The sequence below is a fragment of the Apiospora aurea genome, assembly GCF_038362705.1.
Source record: "Apiospora aurea strain CBS 24483 chromosome Unknown utg000005l_segment0_segment0, whole genome shotgun sequence".
NCBI lineage: Eukaryota > Fungi > Ascomycota > Sordariomycetes > Amphisphaeriales > Apiosporaceae > Apiospora > Apiospora aurea.
The window spans coordinates 2,456,243-2,476,711 of NW_027117392.1; the positions used below are offsets into that span (position 1 = coordinate 2,456,243).

A 20,469-nucleotide genomic window follows, 5' to 3' on the forward strand; every position below is an offset into this window, starting at 1 on the left:
GAAGCTACCCCGAACCAACGAGAAACGTGGGCCCCCAAAGACCCTTTTCCCGCTGTAACAAGCTGTGCTAGCGACCTTATTCTTGTACCTAAGATCTGCGATTGCGGAACTGTAAGCTGCCTACCTCCTACATCATACACACATACCTAAGCTCTCGAGCTGAGAGATGCTACGCCATGCATGACATTTGAGATTCTGCTCGAGACTATTCCAAGATACTGTTGGCTTCCTCAGAGCCATGTCACCGACAACGTCTCCTCCGCCGGTGCGCCGCATAACGCGTGGCTCGCTGGCCCGGTTCGCGTACACGAGCGACGCGGCATCCCCGTCCAAAGCGCAGAGTGCGACAACGCTACAAGTGACCGATATCGAAGATGCCGTATCCGATAACGCCACGACGAATACGACGACTACAACTGCAAAGGCCTTGAAACGAAAGCGCGCCGTGGTCTCGCCTTCAACAACCAAAACAAAACGTGGAAGCAGCAGGTCGACGGTCGTCAAGAAAGAGGAGGATGAGGATGAGGAAAACCAGGTCGAGGAGAAGAAGGTCGCCACCACCACCCCAAATCGACGCGCCGCCCGCAAGCCCGCCCGCAAGACCATCGACCCCGACACCGGCACAGCCACCGTCGCGCCGCCCTCGGACTGGGAAGAGATGTACGACCTAGTGAAGGCGATGCGCCTGACGGGCCCGGCGCGGGACGCCGCCGTCGACACCATGGGCTGCGAGCGGCTAGCGCTGCCGACGGCCTCGCCGAAGGACCAGCGCCTGCACACGCTGGTGGCGCTGATGCTCTCGTCGCAGACCAAAGACACGACGAACGCCGTCGCGATGCGGCGGCTGCAGACCGAGCTGCCGGCTCACGCCCCCGGCGCCCCGGTCGGGCTCAACCTCGAGAACCTGCTCGCGGTCGACCCGGCCCAGCTCAACGAGCTGATCTGGGCCGTCGGCTTCCACAACAACAAGACTAAGTACCTCAAGCAGGCGGCCGAGATCCTGCGCGACCGCTGGCGGGGCGACATCCCCGACACCATCGACGGCCTGACGTCGCTGCCCGGCGTGGGGCCCAAGATGGCCCACCTGTGTCTGAGCTCGGCGTGGGGGGCGGACCGAAGGCATCGGCGTCGACGTGCACGTGCACCGCATCACGAACCTGTGGGGGTGGCAGAAGTCGAAAAACCCCGAGGAGACCCGCCTGGCCCTGCAGAGCTGGCTGCCGCGGGACCGCTGGCGCGAGATCAACTGGCTGCTCGTGGGGTTCGGCCAGAAGGTCTGCCTGCCCGTCGGCCGCCGCTGCGGCGAGTGCGAGCTCGGCCTCCGGGGCCTCTGCAAGGCCGCCGAGCGGGCCAAGGTGATTCAGGGGCGCAAGGTCCGGGAGGAGACCGCGGCGCTGAAAGTGGAACGGGTCAAGACTGAAGGTGGGGATGATGACGGGTTGGTTATCAAGGGGGAGTATATTAAACGGGAAGAAGAAGAGGTGGGGTCGGTGGACATGGTCATCAACGAACCCAAACTAGAGGATGATGGATCGGCAGGAGGGATCAGTCCGAAATCATCACCGCCAAGGAAACAGAGAAGGACACGCCGGAGTTGATACGATATGTGCCAGTATACGAAGAGGATCATGTACAATACGAGGGAGGTCATGCAAGGATTCAGCCAGGATCAACGTCACGGAGTTAAGTCGCGTAATTGTAATTTATAGATGGTGCACTTGATCAACGGACGGGTAGAGTATAGAGCAAACAAATCACCCAAGTCGACGCAAAGACAGTGGTTGCACCGCATTATAAATGGGGAAAGTAGGGGTCCCTGCATTTGTCTGTCTATATACAAATGTACGGCGGGAAGCGGTGTGGCGGCAACCGCTTCCGCAACGGAGACGCCCCATAACACCTCTCCCATGAGGGTCTTGAGATGATCGCAGGTCTGAAGATATAACCACCTGCGCCCCGCAAAAGTAAAAAACATCCAGTGAGCCTCAACGTGTGACGTGGCTCGAAATATCCCCTAAGACGCCATGCGATCCGGTGTAAATGGTACAATAGCTGGCGGAGAGTGCGCCAGGTGTAACAACCGTTTCACGGCCACTCGCGCATCGCTGAGGGCGGTGATTCGTGTGTCGGAGAAGTTACGATGTAAGGGGGAGGATTGGTGGTGTGAAGTGTGCGTGTGTGTGTGTGTGGCGTTCATCGGGTCCCGCATTCGGGTTGGGCATCTTTTGTCTTCCGAAAAAGATGCAGCAAATCGACAGACGGCGAGGGTGGCGAACTGATGGGTACGTCCCGCTCGCTCCAAGGTGATAAGGTATGGTAGAACCACTCGGGGAGATGGTCCTTTTTTTACGCGACCTTGATCACTTGCGTTCGCTCGGACTCAAGTTGAGCAGCATTTCGGTCGTGGGACTCTTTCCTGCACTGTACGGATTCGAGAGAAAGTTAGCCAGGGATTCGTCATCACTCTCGCTGAGCACCTCATCGAGACCAACCGCCCACCATGGGACGCCGGTAAATAGATCAGACGCGTCATCTTGGCTGCTGTAGATACTTACGTCTTCGAGGCCGGAGCACTTGTGGTCTTCGGGTAACCGGTGCTTGGCGCAGTAGTGACCGGAGCAGAACCCGCAGTCCCCAAACATCCGCTGTGCTGCCTCCTTGCAGGCAGGCTCAGACTGGCCAGCGACCTTGAAAGTGCAGCGAATCTTCTTGGGAGCCATCTTGACGTGGAGTTCTGGAATCGTTCGCTGACGAAGGCGCAATGCGAGAAGTGTCGAGGAAGTGGGTGGTGGAGATGGCAGCGGTGTCCGTCGACTGACAGGTAAAGTAATGCGTTACGTCGGAGATGTGGTGGTGTGGTTGACGCCGCTGGCAGTTGCTATTTTTGTTGGTGTTGGGAGGGATGCGTTAGGTAGGCAGAGTTGGGAAGGAAGATGAACGGAAGGGAGAGATGATGATAAAGCGGAAAGAGAAAAAGGGATCGCAGGTTGGAGAAGGGTATGCGGCAAAGGCCTTTTAATAATAGAGTAGTCAGGCAGGCAGGCACGGGAGTCAAGCCGGTAAGCTGTAACCTGGTGGAGAAAGATGCAAGTCTAGGGTGGCCAGGACCATGACCGGGACCAAGACCAGGACCTGGACCTGGACATGGACATGGACATGGACCAGTCGAAGGGAAAGGAAGGCGAGAGGAGAGGGTGATGGATGGACTGGAAATGACTGAGTGACGGGACGAGTCACACGATGCGGGCGGACTAAAGGCAAGGCAAGGCAAGGGTATGATTTTAGATGAACCCAGGTTTAAGCCTCAAAGATCAATTTATTAGGCCCTTTGGCTGCGGTACATTCAATCGCGGATGGATGTGTCGGTACTGATGGACGTAATCGGTACGGTACATGCAGGCCTGCATACAATACCTACCTACACACACGCACACACATGCCTGCTGCGCTGCATCCGTACACGGAAATAGTTACCTTATCATCCAACCGACAGGGTCACGGGGGTGCAGGTGAGAAGTGTACATGGGGTGGCTGTAGACACGCTTGTCGATGCAGACAAGGTCGAATCCACTAGAAACCAGTCCATGTCCGTCCTGGGGGGCGGCGAACATTGAACAAACTGGAGAAAGAGGTTGAGTTGAATCTTGGGGGGCGGACACAATAAAGGGCGCTGTAGCTAATAAGTCCGCATGCAGTAAGCTACTGTAGCTCTTGCGCTGCTGTTGGTATCTGCATGTAAGTATGTGGCTTCAATGCGGCTGGTCTGGCAAAGAACAGGTGAGGATTATGCGTTGACCATTTCAAGTTGACAAACCACTTTGGTCAGCTCACCTGCCCGCCTGTCTGGGGTGATGTCTTGCCAGCTTGCCCCCCAATCCGAGGCGGTGATGGGAGCGATTAAGAAAGCCGGCTTAATGGGCTAATGCTGAATGGGAGAGAGACTGGGGTTGAGGGACCCCTGGCAAGCAAAGCAGCAGCAAGGTATCCGTGGCGATGACGACTGTCCCAGCCAACCTGGACAAGGCTCCGAAAGCGGGAGGCGGAGGCGAAGGAAAGGAAGGGAAGGGAAGGAGAAAGGGCCCCAGCTTCCTTCCAGCTCCAATTCCAACAGTTCCAATCAAGCCCATTACGCGCGCAGAAGTCGACTGCTTGCTTGCTTGCTGCTACTGATTGGGATTGGTATTGCAGTTGGGATTGGGGTTGGGGTTGGGCTCAAATAAAAGTCGGTATGGGTATGCCATGTATCAGTAGTGCCGCGCGCATGCTCCAATCAACTCAACATGATGATGGATGCTGTGCTGTGACCTGTGACTGCCTGTCCGTTTGTCTGTCGTGAAGCACAGTGGATCGGAGGCCGGCTCCATAGAAGCAATGCTGCGAGGTGGGCATGGGAATTGTTGGATTGGGATGATTCTGTTCAATGGGTCTAGGGGACCAGCCAGTGGATATTCCCGACCTTTAGCACTGCTAACCGCCACAAGTAACCTCACATACACGTAGCAGTTGATGCATTTCAAATATCAATATTATTTTTTTGAAGCAAAAAAACTCTTTATTCGTGACATACATACACTGGAGCCATTGACTAAGCCGCCGTAGCCTATGGGCACTATAAACAGATTGGCCACCGTTGGCCTGCCCGCACGGAGGGGGTGCCGGTAGCACATGCAGGTTGCATGCTGTGGGCATATCCCGTCGGGGATTAGCGAACTGAATGAACACCAATCGCAAATCTACGGATACAATGGATGTCGACTGGGAATTCGGGGTATGCAATAGCAAAGGCATGTTGGCTACCGTTCCGGCAACAAACATGATCAGCTGCCGCTCTGTCTGATCTGATCTGATTTGAGGACATTTTTCCTGGGCGGCAGTGGCAATGAAACTTGTTTCTTCCTTTCTTTCTTCTCGAACGAAAAGACCCCGGGCCAGCTGCGTCCAAGACCGGCCTGATTTGATCGGCTCGGGCAATCCGAGGAATATGAGGGATGAAGTCTAAGAACAACAGCAGTGACAACAACAGCAACAACAACAGCAACAACAACAGCAACAACAACAGCAACAACAACAGCAACAACAAGCGCCATCGGTCATGCTGGGTCGCTAGTGAAACTGGGACAGGTTGTTTCGAGTTTGGCCAATTTGACAACAGCATAGAAACACTGGAGAGCATTGTCCGGCAGGACAGGTCGAGTGCCTGCCTTCTCAAGTAGGTCAGCCAAAAGGCAATCATTGACGATCGTATCACAATTTACGAGGTTCCGGCGCTGTCGGATACATTCCTTGCGAGCGAATCCATCAGATCCAGTCTGTCTTGGGAGGCATGCAATTTGTCGGTTAGCCTGCCGGGCTAGTGAGGCGGAGAGGCGAAACAGCGCTGCACTCTCTTATCATTGATTGCCTACATGTACCTAAGATATTGGTTTTGCCTCGATGCCTGTCTGGATGCATCTGATCTGTCATCAGGCATTTTAGGCCCGGAGGAGGCAGTAGTAGTAGGCAGGTAGAGACGTGGTCAGCCCAAGACGAAAGACATCAATGGCAACGGTAGCCTTGGGCGGTCGATTGGTTGGCCCATTTCTTCCAATCATCAAGAGGCAAGGCTCTTCTTTGCGAGAACCGTCGTATACGTTACATTATGCCAGTAGGTCCAAAGGACTCATCAGTATGTCACCTCCATACATCCATCGTAGGGAGGTAGTAGATTGGCAGCCAGTTGTTAATTAATGCACCTATGGGGGACGTGTATATAGCCCAATGCGACCTGCACCGCCCAGGCCGCCGCTAATGCGATTGATTCGGTGGCATGACATTGAAGAGGAGATACGGGCTCAATCTCAGACCGACCCGAAGGTAACTCCAACTCTTAGACCCGAGAGAGGCAGGTCTGCCCAAACGTCTGGGCAAGCGGTATCGACATGTACATACTTAACATACCACTACCGGCCGGTACTGCATGTATCCAAGCCGCAGAGGTACGAGCAGTATAGGAGGTCGTTATCAGGCCATTTCCCGGGCTGATGAAGAAGGCTTATCGAAATCTGGTTTGTTGGCATTACCCTTTGTTGACTTCGGTAAAGTCTGGAACCGGCCGTCTTGTCCTTTGCCCGGCCGGCTTCCGTTGGAGAAGCTAGTAGTAGCCGTTCATGCCGTGCCACTAGGCTTGTACGAGCGCAGAAGAGTACCTACCTACCTTCATCATACCTACATACGAACACAGACATGCCCCATCAGGCCTTGAGCCCTCTCCAGGCCAGACTTTCTTTGCCTTGGTGTCTGGCGTGTCCAGGAAATCTAAGGCCGCTAGCTCCTGTCTGGCTTTGCAGCAAGTGTACAGCGGACACCCCTGGCCGCATGCGACGTGGTCGACTATTGGCATAGAGGCGCTAGGCCAGGCGGTTGACTCGTAACATCGTGGCTCTAATTAAAGTCCACAGATCGCCCTCGAGTCGGACGATCGTGTCCATTCTGTCTAACGGAGATGCGACCAGGCTAGCCAGGTCTTTGGGGTTGGAGTGAGAACAAGGCTTATCCGACACGGGGCGTTTCCGAAATGCCGATTCACCCAAAGCTTCGCGAGATAGCCCTTCCGTAAAATGAACTCGGTCTTTTTTTTGGTCACGCCAGTCTCGGGTCCCAGATGGTGTCAGTCAGACTCAGACATCGTTGTTTTGATCCGATTTTCTTGGGTCCGACCAGATCATCGCCAGGCCGTCTGTAGCTCGTTATAAAAACGTGGATGTGCAGGCCATCCTTCAAGACTGGGTCGTGTGCAGGTGGGTAAAAAACACGCAACCGCCAGACAGCATCAGCGCTGACTCCGGATGACGATGCGTTCAGAGGCCTGCTGTTTCTCCATCTGCTGCTGCTGCTGCTGCTGCTGCTTCGCGCGACTTGACTCTGGACTTGCAGTAATTGTAATTCATGCCGCTGCATATGCACATGCGAAACCTCATGGGCTAGCCGCGACTGACGAAGCATGCGAGGGATTGCCTTGCTCGATGTACATGCGCAACTTTGGACACGATCGATAAGAAGCCATCCGTCAGCCAAATGCGCTACCTTACCAACCTTGCCCTGTGGCGCTATCCTCGGTTGAGACGCCGGCTTTCCACTTCCATCATGTGGGCGACGATTGTCTTTGTCCGTCTCCGACCCAATGCGTGCCACCCAACCACAGCAGTGAATCGGTGCGATATGCGGCTAGCGATGCAGCCAGGGTTCAGCCAGTTCATGTGTACGACTACGACCAACGACAACAACATCAGGGCCTCACTAATTAATCGTTGCGGACGAGTGGCAGTGGCATAGTGGCATAGTGGCATAGTGGCATAGTGGCATAGTGGCATAGTGGCATAGTGGCATAGTGGCATAGTGGCATAGTGGCATAGTGGCATAGTGGCATAGTGGCATCGTGGCATCGTGGCATGCCATCCGTCAACTCTCATGTCTGAGGTAAGCAACCAGTCTCCATGCGACACGGCGAAAACGTCAAAACACCGTAAGCATGACAACACCAACGGGGTGCATCCCGTAGTACAGATTACTCGACATCCTAATCCGGCGCATGCCTCGCGAATTATACACAGTTTGACCGAGCTTATCGGCGACCTCAGGACTCGGCAGGTACATGCAGTATCACCCGTGCGTATGGCTCATCGAATTACCCATGTTCGTGAGAGGAGATCGCGCCCTGTACGGTTCCACCAAGCAGGCCGGCGATATCTTCATTGGCTTTTTCGGTACGAGGAAAACGTCAGCCGATGGGGAAGAAGCGATGATGTAAACCGGTGGGGTTACATATGGGGAGACAGGGAGACAGGATGAAGCCCATATCGCCGCATCGGGAGTGTACGATTCTGCATTCCACATATTACATCGAGGCTGACAAGTAGTCCAATGAAATTCACGAACGCCCAAGTAAACCCATGCACGCATCGCATTGGACGGGGTATGTGGCTGACCTGACTCAATTTGGCCATCCGGGTGCTTCATACCTGAAGGTAGATCAGCTATTTATGTACAGTCAACAAGTCAACCACTCTCATAAGCCTCCTGCTTTTACACTCCTTTACTCCTTCATCGTCACCACACAGCGAATGCAGTCTCCTGCCTTCATCTGCTCAAATGCGGTGTTGATGGCCTTGAGGGGGCTCGCGGTGCGTGATGAACTCATCAACCTTGAGCTTACCACCCAAGTAGTCCTGGACGAGCTCAGGAAGCTGAGATCGGCCCTTGACACCACCGAATGCGCATCCCTTCCAGACGCGTCCTGTGACCAATTGGAAGGCTATGGGTTGTTAGCGACGGCTACAATGGAGATGGCTTGCGGGTTGTACTTACGGCGAGTGGCGATCTCCTGGCCAGCGGCAGCAACACCGATGATGATGCTCTGACCCCAGCCCTTGTGGGAGGCCTCGAGAGCTGCCCGCATGACACCCACGTTTCCAGTGCAGTCAAATGTATAATCGCAGCCGCCGTCTGTCATGTCAATGAGCTTCTCGACGATAGTCTGGCCCTCCAGCTTGCTGGGGTTCACGAAGTCAGTGGCACCAAACTTCCTTGACCACTCCTCCTTGGATGGGTTGACGTCGACGACAATGATCTTTCCGGCTTTTTGCGCCACGGCACCCTGGACGACGGACAAGCCAACACAGCCGGCACCGAAGACGGCAACGTTGGATCCCTCCTCGACGTTGGCGGTGATTCGCGCAGCGCCGTAACCGGTGGTGATTCCGCAACCAAGCAAGCAGGTTCGGTCCATGGGAGCATCCTGCTGGACTGCGACTACGGAGATGTCCGCCACGACGGTGTACTGGGAGAAGGTAGAGGTGCCCATGAAGTGCAAGAGCTTCTTGCCCTTGCAGGTGAAGCGAGAGGTGCCATCGGGCATGACACCCTTACCTTGGGTTGCTCGGATCTTTCCGCACAGGTTGGTCTTGCCAGACTTGCAGAACTTGCACTCCTTGCATTCCGGTGTGCTGCATCACAAGGCGTTAGTGGAAGCGAACGGCGATAGCATAGCAACGCCACATGTGGAACAGTGATAAGTAGGGCGACATACTAAAGAGCGACAACGTGGTCACCAGGCTTGACGTTGGTAACACCCTCACCAACAGACTCGACAATACCGGCGCCTTCGTGGCCCAGGACAATGGGGAAAGCACCCTCGGGGTCCTTGCCGGATAACGTGTACGCATCTAGTTAAACCAGAGGGCTCCGCTTAGCTCGCAGTCCGGAGATGTTTCGGGATTTGCTGGAGGTTTGGATATACGCACCTGTATGGCAGACACCAGTGTAGTAAATCTGAATGCGGACTTCGTGGGCTTGGGGCGGTGCCACCTCGATCTCCTCAATGCTCAGGTCCTTGCCTGCCTCCCAGGCGACGGCGGCCTGGCACTTGATGGGCTGTTGGTGGTGAACGCGTCAAAGTTAGCTTGGTGTTGGAGCTCTCTCGCCCTCTCGCCCTCTCCGGCCGCCACGAGCCACTACCCCTCCCGGCGAGCCCACGAGCCCGCGGGGTAAAGTTGTCAGAGGGAGAGGGGTCGTACCTTGCCAACGGTATCAGCCATTGTTGTTTTCGTGATTGGAGGTGGTAGATGTTCTCGGTGTAGATGTTGACGGTTATGACGATTCCAGATTGGCCAGGAAGCGGCTTTTTATAGGAATGGGATCGGGCGCAGGTTGGTTTTGGCCAGAGGTGTTGCTCGATATCGGCATAAACTAAGCTATCTTCTAAACCCCTCCAACGTGGCCGGGGATATTAATTCCTACATTGGTTATGGGTGGAGCCCCCAGCAGTTTTGCCGTGGATGCTGATGTCACGCCCTGGCAACAATACTGGACTCTGAGATCGGCGTGTAGAAATATGGCCGGAGATAAGATATCCATCCAGCAGATTCCATGCTGGCAGCTCGATGGGCGTACCGAATATGCCTGCTCGTTGAACGCCCTGGTTCCTGTTATATAATTCGATTGTTGGATCAATAAGTCACGCCCGCTATGGAGTCTCTCAACTGTTCAACTGTCGGTATACCTAGCTGAGAGAGAACACATGCCGGCCTGCAGCACTCACCAGGATAGGTCCATTACATGTGCGCAGGTAACGGAGGCGTAGACCTCGAACCTTCCACGGATAGTAAGTACACCGTCATCTCTTCGACCCCGTTGCACTACATAGCAATTGCTTCAGAAGAGATATGGGTGTTCTGCTTACATGTAAGCTACAGGCAAATTTAAATACGGGTGTGTATGCCCTGTCCATCCTTACCAATCAACTTTCTATAGCAAAGTTTTATTAGTTCGTGGGCGATTGTCTCTACCTGGAGTACAGTGTGAGAATACGGTGCCAATTCGCTGCAACAACGTGACAGCTCGCATTCCAGTCCGGTTCAAGGTTACCGTGTCCCAATCACAGTGCTGGAAGCCACAAAGGACGAAGCGCATCTAGACGTCCACATCAGAGGCTCGAGGCCGTGCTCTTTGGGTTTCGCAACGGAACCGTCTTGGAATCAGCGAGGCAGTTGCAATTGCCCATTGGAACAATCGAAAAATCCATCCAGGGATTCCTTGGTCCGTTCTCATAAACGTGGAAGGGTTTGGGCGGCGCTCTTGATTCGGTTCCGTAAGCTGAGGTGCGTGCCTGAGAAGCATAGGCGTCTCCTGCCAGCAACATCCGTATCATCACGTTCTCAATGGTGGTCATTCGGATTGATTCACCATCGGTTCTGTTGAGCAAACGTCCATACGTATGTGTGGATGCTTATTCTGTTTTCAGTCCACTGGAATAGACCTGGCCTTGACTACGCTGCATAGGTACTTACGCTTTGTTGACAACAACCCATCGCGGTGGCTCATTCACGGTCGACCTACCCAGTTGGTGACCGCAACCGCATGCTTGCACTTTGAAAGATTGGATGTTTTCTGTTGTCGCAATCATAATCGCCATCATCACCCTCGTCATCATGGCTTCCTCCTTGGGCATGCTGAAGAACCTACCTTGCCCAGCCGGAAAGAGTTGCACAGCATTCCAGTGCTTGTTCAAGCATGAAGACGACCCCCATGCCAAAACGGATGACAACGCTGGCACTACGACTACAGACACTGGAGCTTCTTCGGACGTCCCATTAGCACCTTCTACCAACCAGGAAGCGCCTAGAAAACGACAGAAACTTGTCAGCCAGGCTGGAAAGGCAACAGCTACCCCCGAAAAGGTACCCGAACCCCAGGTACAGGCCATCTCTCCTCCGCTGAAGCATAAGAAGGGCCCTGCGATGTCGACTTCGGCACGCCCTGAGAAGCCCAGCCCGGTCCTGCCGGGTACTGAGAGGACGAAGACGAAGGATTCTAAGCCAGCGATTGCTGCTGTGCCCAAGAAAACAGAGTCTCTCAATGCTCGCCACCTTGGCAAAGCACCTGCCAAACATGACATGCGCAACAAGCTCCTGAAGTTACTCCACGAGAACTACGCCAGACTCAATACGGAGCTCAAGAAGGAGACCAAGGGCGAAGGCCCCGAGGCTGCTTTGATCCTGACTGACCAAGAGCTTATTGTAAAGGCTCTAGATGAGGAAGAGCACTACGCTGTCAAGAAATTGACGATCTACAATAATGCTATTAAGAACCGCATTATGCACTACAAGAAGATGAAACTCGCCCAGTGGAAGGAGGAGCGGTTGGCATCGATAAGGAAAGAATATGGCACTGGCGAGGAGCCCAAGCAAGCACCAAAACCTATCGAGACCGGTCTCACGCCAGAACAAGAGGTCGACTTCCTCCACCGTCTATCCATCGATCTCGTGACGTTGCAGCATTTCGGCTATATCGCTACGGTCCCGAAGGATGAAGACATCGAGAAGGCCAAAAAGGCCGTGGAAGCTTCAGGGAACTTCGAGGTCTGTGACCGATGCACTAGACGTTTCGCTGTATTTCCGGGCCGTCGAGAAGAAGACGGGGCCCTGGCCTCCAACGGCCCATGTGTTCAGTAAGTTACAGATGCGAATCCCCCCTACCCTACAATACCTACCCTACAATACCTACTTTGCTTTACCATCCTAGATCTCCTGGTCTCTATTTCCGACTGGCTTGATCTTAGCCGGAAGAATCTGGTACTGACCGCCCCTGCCAGTCACCCTGGGAAGGCATATTATCTCGACAAAACCCCTGGCGACCGGCTCAGTGAGAGAACGAGGAAATATCGATGCTGTCACCAGAGCTTTGGAGACACCGATGGTTGCACTACAGCAGACAACCACGTCTTCAAGTCAACAGACCCTGCTAGGTTGGCAAGTATTGTCAACTTCGTTGAGACACCTCCCAACCCCAACGTGCCCAAGGACAGAGCCGTCAGCTTCGACTGCGAGATGGGATACACCGTTTACGGTATGGAGCTGATCCGCATTACTGCTGTATCGTGGCCTGCGGGGGAAGAGCTCCTCGATGTGCTCGTCCTACCGGTTGGAGAATATATCGACCTAAACACTCGATATTCGGGAGTACGTCCGGAGGACCTAGCAGAAGCAGAGAGATGGAAGCCTGGCGATGATCACAGGCCTACTATAGTACCCTCGACCGATGACTCGCCACCTCAACGGAAGCTTAAACTCGTTCCATCACCGCAGGCTGCTCGCGACCTGTTTTTCTCGTTGATCTCGCCTGACACCCCAGTCATCGCTCACGGTGCCGAGAATGATCTGACTGCCGCCCGGATCGTCCATCCAACAGTGGTTGATACGGTTCTTCTCTACCCCCACAAGAGAGGACTGCCGATCCGCAACAGCCTTAAGTACCTGATGGAGACCATGTTGGATCGTAAGATTCAAGTTGACGATACGGTAGACAAGATGCAAGGCCACGATAGTGCAGAAGACGCCAGAGCGGCAGGTGACCTCGTGAGGCTTAAAGTAAAGACGGAATGGGAAGACCGGAAAAGAAGGGGATGGACCACCGGTGCTAATGGCGTTATCCAGCCCCCATCAGAGTCGGAAGCCTGGTCCATCCCTGGAAGGAAGGGTAAAGCCCACTGAGCGGTGTTGCGTCCTGTGATGGGGGCGTATGAAGTTCATGGGCAAGCGTACTAGATATGAATAAACGAGCAACAGTTATTCTCATAAACCTGAACTATGTTATAGTTTCGTTCCTAGAATCCGGAATGGCTTCCTCGACTAACTAGTGGTAAAATGTGTATACGTCAGATAACCAGTCAGCATAGTATTGCGTTAATTTGGTCTTTCTTGAGGGTGGAATAATCGCGTACAGCAACGGGATAGCACCCTAGTAAAGGGATAGCTGGCTGGCAACAAATAAGATAGCCAGTTACAAATGGGGTAGTTAGCTGGGAATGGGATACTTCCTTGACGGTCTCGTAGGATATTTGGCACTCATCACTCGAGGATGCCTGGCAAATGGGACAACGGATATAGCACCGAAGGGGTTGGTCGTTTAGTAAGGGGCATGACATATACAACTCCGGTATATTCCTGATGCTTGTACATAACACATCTATGAGACCAGAAGAGAAAAGAATGCAATGGAGATACCAGCCGAGATGGCCATTGATTCTTTGCTTGCATGCAGGTAACAACGTCGCAGAATAGACAGCAAGTATGTAAGCTGCTAGGCCGCTACGTCTTGCATCCCTACTCGAGCCACGCGTGTTCCCCGTCCCCCTGCATCATCGTCGCGGCCCACGACTCGTCACCACCACCACCACCATCGGAGCGAGTAAACTGCCTGGCGTCCTCCACGTCGGCCGCCCCGAACTCGCCGTAGAGATGCGCGCAGCCGTCCATGGGGCCCTCCCAGCGCGTCTTCTCGGCGAACGGGGGACTGAAGCGCAGCTTGAGCACCCAGAGGCTGGATGCTTGGGCGAAGAACATGTCGGCTATCTTGGGGACCTGCGTTTACGTGACGGGCGGGTTAGCCACCTATCTTTAGGGGGTGGTGGTGGTGTACTGTGTGGCTGACATGTTCTGCGTTGCTGAGGTGAATGAAGCCATCTTGTTTGTCGAGATCGGAGGGTGGGTAGGTCTCCGGGATCGGAGAGGGCGGAGCGGCGGGGATGATCTTGTATACGTATTTCGGGAGTGGTGAGGGTGGTATCCACGCCATTTTGTGCATATGGGCAGGCTGCCGTTGTCTCGGCGTAAGTGAGCGTGTGTAGGTAGGAATGATAAGCGTTCCCAAGGAAAACCAAACCTGGTTGTTATTTCGCTCGCGGCAGGCGGCTTATGGAGTTGTCCGGTTGCTCCCGTCCTTGTCGTCTAGACGATTACCTCCGCAGTGGACGGGTCCGCTTCGTGGTCGCATTATTGACATCAGTTCGTTCGTGATACCCATCTCGTAAACTACAGCGCATCGGATCCCACATGTCACGATAGTTAGGCAAAAATGGCAGGAAAAGCAAGCAATGTCTATCAAGCGGTCTAAGATTCTATTCCCGCAGGCCGATTTCCAACAGAGCCTATGTCCGCCCAACCTTGAACGATAGAACCTGTATACAGTTAGTGAGCAACTCGAAGGGGGTCTAATGGTTCCCGAAGGACTTACATCATGCTTGCCGACCGAGACGATGTCGTCTTCTGAGACACGGGTGCCGCCGACTCCTTCTACGTATGCTATTGTCACATCGCCCATCACTTTCTTGGCCACTTCACCCACCGTGCTATTCCTCTTGACCAACACGCAGTCGCGGAACACGGCCCTCGCGTCGTTCCCGGAGCTGAACGTGGCCGTGCTTCGCACGGGGGAAGATGGGGACGAGCCCCAGTAGTTTCGCTGCCGCCGACAGCACGTCCACGACACCGGTGGAGTTATATCGGTATAATATCATATCCTTATACTCATCGATGATCTCCTTGTTCTTCTCGTCCATCTCCTTGAGACCGCCACCTTCGGGGTCGCCGTCGTCAATGAGGTCTTGCCTCGTCCACACGGAGTCGCTACCCTCGACGTACTGGACGTAGCCCTGCTTCGCCATTTTTCTCAGGAACAGCTCGGCCCGTGCCGAGCAAGGGACCACTAAACTGTTCTTGTACATCTTGGTGATCTTCATGAGATTGGTGTAGGCGTCCGGGTCGTCGATCTTGTTGAGCGCTATCACGGTCGGGAACTTCTCGTCTGTGAAGGCGGCGACGACGCGATCCACCGTCTCCTCGGTCCAGTGCTCGAGCGGCTCTTTCAGGGCCAGCTTGTCCAGGGTGCGCGCAACCAGCTGCGTAGTGGCACCATAACCGGAGAATTGGGCTTGCAGGGTGTCCACCGCGGCTGCTTTCACCGCAACATGCCTTCTCTTGATGGATCCCCAGCGCTGGTACAGGTTCCCCTTAATCCAGGCGACGATCTCGCTGCGCAACCAGGCTACATCCTGGGACGGATCGTAGCCTCTCGTGTTCTCGCCCTCGGCGTTCGTCCTCCCGCTGGCGTCTACGACGTGGACCAGGGCGTCGGCGTGTCGGAGATCGTCGAGGAACTTGTTGCCCAATCCTTTGCCTTCGTGGGCGCCCGGGACGAGTCCGGCGACATCGAGCAGCTCGATAGGGACGGAGCGCCGGCCGTCGACGCAGCCACCGTAGTTGGGCTTGCACCTGTCCGACACATTGAACCTCTTGCAGGCGCAGTCTATTTGGAGGTAGCCGATGGCTCTTTGGGGGTCGATGGTGGTGAATCTGGAAGCGAAAGATCAATAAACGCGATTCCAACATGCCAGCGCACGCCGTGTGCACCGAGGGTATCCGGGGCCTCCATACGGGTAATTGCCTGCATCGCGGTAAGAAGATAGATATCAGCGGGCGTCGTTCGCGTTGCGGTGGTGGCTTTGGGATCTACCCACCAACTTTGGAAGTCGCATCGGTTAAGCTGTTCAGCGTGGTGCTCTTGCCGGCTGATGGCTTGCCCACAAGAGCGATCAAGGGATCGCGAGCCATGGCGCAATAGAATCTCGAGTGCTTCGCGCCTCGGCTTGCTCAGTTCGCTCGGCTGCCTTCGGGGTCGCAGTCGTTTCGTTGTTGATATTGGGCAGTAGTGGGATAACTTTTTGGATGGTGGGGTTCTTCCTTGGTTATCGTATCATTAAATCGTCCATGGCGGGGTCCCTTTTGCATCGGCTTCAAGTACGTAATCGGAAGCAGTCACTCGGTGTTAGCATCCATACGACCCTGCGAGACTACGACATCATAAACCAACATTGAAGGCTGGGCTGGCTGATATTGTGCAGTGAATCAATCAAGGACGACTGTCATCATCTCGAGTTCCGCGGGCAGGAACCCGCTGAAGGAACCGAAAACCTTGCACTTATACTTCGGTTCCTAGGTCTTTTCCCTAGGCCTTTCCCCTAGGCCTTTCCCCTAGGCCTTCTGCTTCTGCCCCCAATAAATCTACCATGCGCAGGGCCGTGTTTTCCTTGCACGACCTGCCTGCTTGGTGCGCTCTCAACGATGTCAGATTCCGCAATGTTAAGGTCGAGGAAGTGGCGGGCCGTGGATACGGCCTAGTCGCCGACGCCGACTTGCCATCTGGCGGAGCTGGTGCGATGCTGGAGATACCACAAGACTTGGTCTTGTCGGCGCAGGCCGTCGAAGATTACGCTAAAATTGACCAAAACTTCCGAGATCTTCTGGAGAAAGCCGGCCACCAGGTCAGTCATTGTCCCTTGTTTGGCAGTCTCGTTGTTATGAGGGTGTAGGTGTGACTTGGCTCCTGACTCGCCATACAGTCACATAGAGCCAACATATTGCTATATCTGTTGATGCACATGATACTATCGTCCCCCGACTTTCCCGGTGTCCACGGCGTCGCCTCTGCCTGGACTCAGTATGTCGGTCTTTTGCCAACCCAGATACCTGTGCCCACGACGTGGTCAGAAGCCGAGCGCGTATATTTGCAAGGGACCTCCCTCGAAGTAAGTTCTACGCCCACCTGGAGGCCAAAGAATTACTGTCCTCTAACAAGGTATCAGAGTGCTGTCTCCGCGAAGCTCGCTGCTCTTACCAGGGAGTTTGATGCGATCAAGGCAAAATCAGATGATCTCCGCTTTTGGTATGACAACGTATGGGCAGAAGAACGAGTCACTATCCATGACTGGGTCTTACTTGATGCCATATACAGATCGCGGTCTTTGGAGCTACCATTGTCTGGCGAGTCCATGGTGCCATGCCTAGACATAGCCAATCACTCTGCTCAGGCAACTGCTCGCTTCGAAGAAGCCACCCAAGACCAAGTCACTCTTGTCCTCAGAGACAGCGTTGGCGTTTCTAAAGGCCAAGAAGTAACGATAGACTACGGCCAAGGAAAGTCAGCAGCCGAGATGCTGTTCAGCTATGGCTTCATCGACCCGGATTGCCAAGCAAGGAAACTGGTCTTGCCTTTGGAGCCCATGGAAGACGACCCTCTTGCAAAGGCCAAGATGCATGTATTTAGGGCACCACCCACAATCCAGGTCACAGACGGCGAGAATGGCGTTCCTGGCTGGAGTGCCCCCTTTGCCTATCTGATGTGCTTGAATGAGGAGGATGGTCTTAATTTTGCCGTAGTGCAGGAGACTGACGGGTCTCAAGAACTGAAGCTCTATTGGCAGGACGAAGACGCAACAGACCGTTCGCACGGCCTCAAAACTTTGATCGAAGGCCACGAACTATACAAAATCTTCGAACTAAGAGTCATCACTGTCGTACTCGAAAGGCTGCAGCAACAACTCGAAGAATTGAAAATCCCCGTCAACAGCAGTAAATACTCCGGTCCATCACGGGAGGACATTGTCCGGACTGCGACACATCTGAGAGAACTCGAACAAGATCTGCTAGAGAGGATAGTAGGAAAGCTCGAAGACCAGGTAAGTTTATGTGCTGCATAAGTAGACAAATGAAAGTGAAATGATGACCCGACAAGTCCATTGCTAATACTAGGTTTGGTATAGAGAGACGAGCTCTTTTCCGACGATAGTGTGCTTGCCTATCTTGGATCGATGGAAGCTACCCCAAACGACGAAAGCCGCCCGCAGCCGACCGATGATGCTGATGCTGATGAGGAAGACGAAGACTTTAGCTGATTGGCCGGTCATGCCAGGACGGATTCGCCTGATTTATGCAACAGTTATTGTCACGACTGTGTACCTACAGTACTGCGGCCACACACCTGCGGAGAGTCCGTTTCCGCTCAAGTGAAACAAACACTTCATACGAACGCGTGCTCACTTGCCCAATGCCAAAGCCAGGGACGGTGACAACATACGCATAACAGACAATGGGAAAATAGCAGAGTGAAGCTGGCCGGCTGGGGAGATGCTGGAGAGATGTGGGACGTCCAATACTCATAGTTAGCCCCGTTTCTGGACGCGCGCCATGCTGCGCTCTAACTACTGACGGCTGCGCCAGCTCCTGGAAGCAATTTCAACCAGGCTGTCTCATGTACAAAGTCATCTAAGAAGCCCAGTGTAGCTGTGTCCATGCAAATTGGCCAACACACGGCAGATTGGCCCCTGGCGGTGCTGGTTGGGCTTGGGCTAAGTAGCTGGCTAGCATCTGTGATCGATACCAAAAACTGCTGTTTATTGATTTCCAGACGATCCTCGTGCCACGGGGTGGCCCCTATGGATGGATTTACCCAGCTGGCCAGGGTGTCTGTCGTATTCTGCCGGCGAGCCTGACAGCGCATCTCGGCCATGGCGGCCCCGGGGAAGCAAAGTCCCAAGAAGGGTCACAGGTGCTCGATTTGGTGGAATTAGTCCGATTGCCGATGTAAAATACAATTGCAACCTATCTATTCTTACCAATTACCAAGGAGGCAGGCATACCGGGGTCAAGCAAGTGCAACACCTTTGGTATCTGATCGTCTGTCAATCAAACCGCCCGCATGGATTCTATCTAGCCTACCTACCTATCTGTGTACAACGCACCGCTACTTCTTCGACTCGGGCGAGACTGAGTATCGAGATGGGGAGCTTCGTCCAAGTCCTGAGTGAGACCAAGGCCTGCCTATTTCGAACCCAACAGAACAGAGAGTGCAGAACCTCGCAGATAAATGTCAAAAGAAAAATGCTGAGGGATATACCTGCCAGGCCAATCGACGCTGCGCTCATGTCTCACAGCAGAATGCCAACCATGCAGCGTCTCCGGTCACTTGCAGATGCAGGGCGCCGTTTGAGCACACTGCCAAGGAACAGTGGTGCAGATCAACCCCATTGCGCCACTGCAAATGCCATGCCTGGACAACCATGGGCAAGATGGGCACGATAATTACTAGGGAAGATCTGTCAACAACCGACTAGCGACAGTCACCGACCCCAGGAAACCGACCCCAGGATTTCGGTAGTCTCTACCTAACCTACCCAGTCATGGCCTCTTATTCCTATCGCAGATGTCACCCATCACGCCAGATAGCCTGGCTGGCTAACAAGTGACGCTATAGCAGACGCTATAGGCCCACGGCATCCCCAGTATCTGCCCACAAAGGGTGTAGAGTTTGTCCTTGGAGTGACAACCTCGGACAAGTTCCACGTGGGAGATGGGATTCATGCAACCGCTGCTACGTACCTCGACTCACGGACTGACCCGAAGCCCCGACCCAGTCTTGCCTACTTGATGTTTCAATTCGTAAGGCGTGCGACTGCTCGAGTCAGAACGACCGATCTTCTTGCCTGCTTGTACATAGCCAAGCCCACTCGGTTGGTAGCCTGTCAAGCTCTGCGCAGCTGGCAACATGTCCATTACCAGGTACGGTATCACATAAGGATAAGCATGAGACAAAAGAGTCGCCACATATATCGTGGCCTAGCACCACTAAGTCCGAAGGCGATGCGTCATGGGCAGATCGGCCATGACTCCATCGTACATACTGTTGACTGGGCACCTGGCCGTGGTCGGCTATCGGGCGTCTTTCTTGGAAGGGGCCTGCAGCGACCCCGTTCTTCCTCTCCGTTTTGACCCGTCCCATCGTTCAGGGCGAAATAGAGCACAAAATAAGGCATTGGGGATCGCTGTTTTAGGCCTTCGCTAGTCCGGTTACCGGCCTGCGAAAGTCGGGGCTTAGTGCAGCTGCCGGACTGCCAGGCACCCATGGCCAAGTTGAAGCAAACAGGCCGTCGGCTGACCTACAGGCTACAGCGCTTGGCATACAAGCCAGCATACCAACCTACTGTGAAATCAAACATCGCGACTCCATCGCACACCTCACACCTCGCACCGTCGCTCTCGCTCGCGCCCGGGCCCTGCCTTCACCGTCCGCGCCGCACGCGTAAACACCCGACGACTGACTCTTGTAGTGCTACCCCAGACGCCATGATTGGGCGGGTATCCGAGGTAGTGCTGTATGTGTAGCTAGACACGCGAGAAGAGACGGGGAAGAGAGACGGTGGCCTTGTTCAGGATTAGTCGACGACGACACTACTGTCACACCACCCAAGGGCTGACCAGAAGAAACCAGCCAAGGAACGAGGACAGACCGGGATGGTGATCTGAACTTCTGAAGGACCAGTCT

General features: G+C 54.3%; 7 protein-coding genes across 7 annotated transcripts; 3 read left to right on the top strand and 4 right to left on the bottom strand.

The window, feature by feature from the left end:
• Nucleotides 1-238: 238 nt before the first annotated feature.
• On the top strand, nt 239-1,598 carry PG986_007316 (uncharacterized protein; the record flags this gene model as incomplete). Its single annotated transcript, XM_066843538.1, has 2 exons — nt 239-1,159; nt 1,212-1,598. The coding sequence occupies 2 exons, from the start codon at nt 239-241 to the stop codon at nt 1,596-1,598; spliced, it is 1,308 nt and encodes a 435-aa protein (XP_066699650.1).
• Nucleotides 1,599-2,346: 748 nt separating this feature from the next.
• Nucleotides 2,347-2,720, bottom strand: PG986_007317 (AN1-type zinc finger protein; the record flags this gene model as incomplete). The annotated part of the gene is made up of 2 exons (XM_066843539.1): nt 2,347-2,421; nt 2,556-2,720. The coding sequence occupies 2 exons, from the start codon at nt 2,718-2,720 to the stop codon at nt 2,347-2,349; spliced, it is 240 nt and encodes a 79-aa protein (XP_066699651.1).
• A 5,403-nt stretch (nt 2,721-8,123) lies between these two features.
• On the bottom strand, nt 8,124-9,572 carry PG986_007318 (glutathione-dependent formaldehyde dehydrogenase; the record flags this gene model as incomplete). Its single annotated transcript, XM_066843540.1, has 5 exons — nt 8,124-8,290; nt 8,344-8,981; nt 9,065-9,200; nt 9,279-9,408; nt 9,552-9,572. The coding sequence occupies 5 exons, from the start codon at nt 9,570-9,572 to the stop codon at nt 8,124-8,126; spliced, it is 1,092 nt and encodes a 363-aa protein (XP_066699652.1).
• Nucleotides 9,573-10,964: 1,392 nt separating this feature from the next.
• PG986_007319 (uncharacterized protein) lies at nt 10,965-13,025 on the top strand (the record flags this gene model as incomplete). Its single annotated transcript, XM_066843541.1, has 2 exons — nt 10,965-11,983; nt 12,128-13,025. The coding sequence occupies 2 exons, from the start codon at nt 10,965-10,967 to the stop codon at nt 13,023-13,025; spliced, it is 1,917 nt and encodes a 638-aa protein (XP_066699653.1).
• Nucleotides 13,026-13,637: 612 nt separating this feature from the next.
• Nucleotides 13,638-14,109, bottom strand: PG986_007320 (uncharacterized protein; the record flags this gene model as incomplete). Its single annotated transcript, XM_066843542.1, has 2 exons — nt 13,638-13,895; nt 13,954-14,109. The coding sequence occupies 2 exons, from the start codon at nt 14,107-14,109 to the stop codon at nt 13,638-13,640; spliced, it is 414 nt and encodes a 137-aa protein (XP_066699654.1).
• A 553-nt stretch (nt 14,110-14,662) lies between these two features.
• On the bottom strand, nt 14,663-15,923 carry PG986_007321 (GTP-binding protein; the record flags this gene model as incomplete). Its single annotated transcript, XM_066843543.1, has 3 exons — nt 14,663-15,665; nt 15,723-15,756; nt 15,830-15,923. The coding sequence occupies 3 exons, from the start codon at nt 15,921-15,923 to the stop codon at nt 14,663-14,665; spliced, it is 1,131 nt and encodes a 376-aa protein (XP_066699655.1).
• A 455-nt stretch (nt 15,924-16,378) lies between these two features.
• PG986_007322 (uncharacterized protein) lies at nt 16,379-18,043 on the top strand (the record flags this gene model as incomplete). Its single annotated transcript, XM_066843544.1, has 4 exons — nt 16,379-16,633; nt 16,712-16,897; nt 16,955-17,827; nt 17,912-18,043. 4 exons carry the CDS (start codon nt 16,379-16,381, stop codon nt 18,041-18,043), a joined length of 1,446 nt encoding a protein of 481 aa, XP_066699656.1.
• Nucleotides 18,044-20,469: the final 2,426 nt, after the last annotated feature.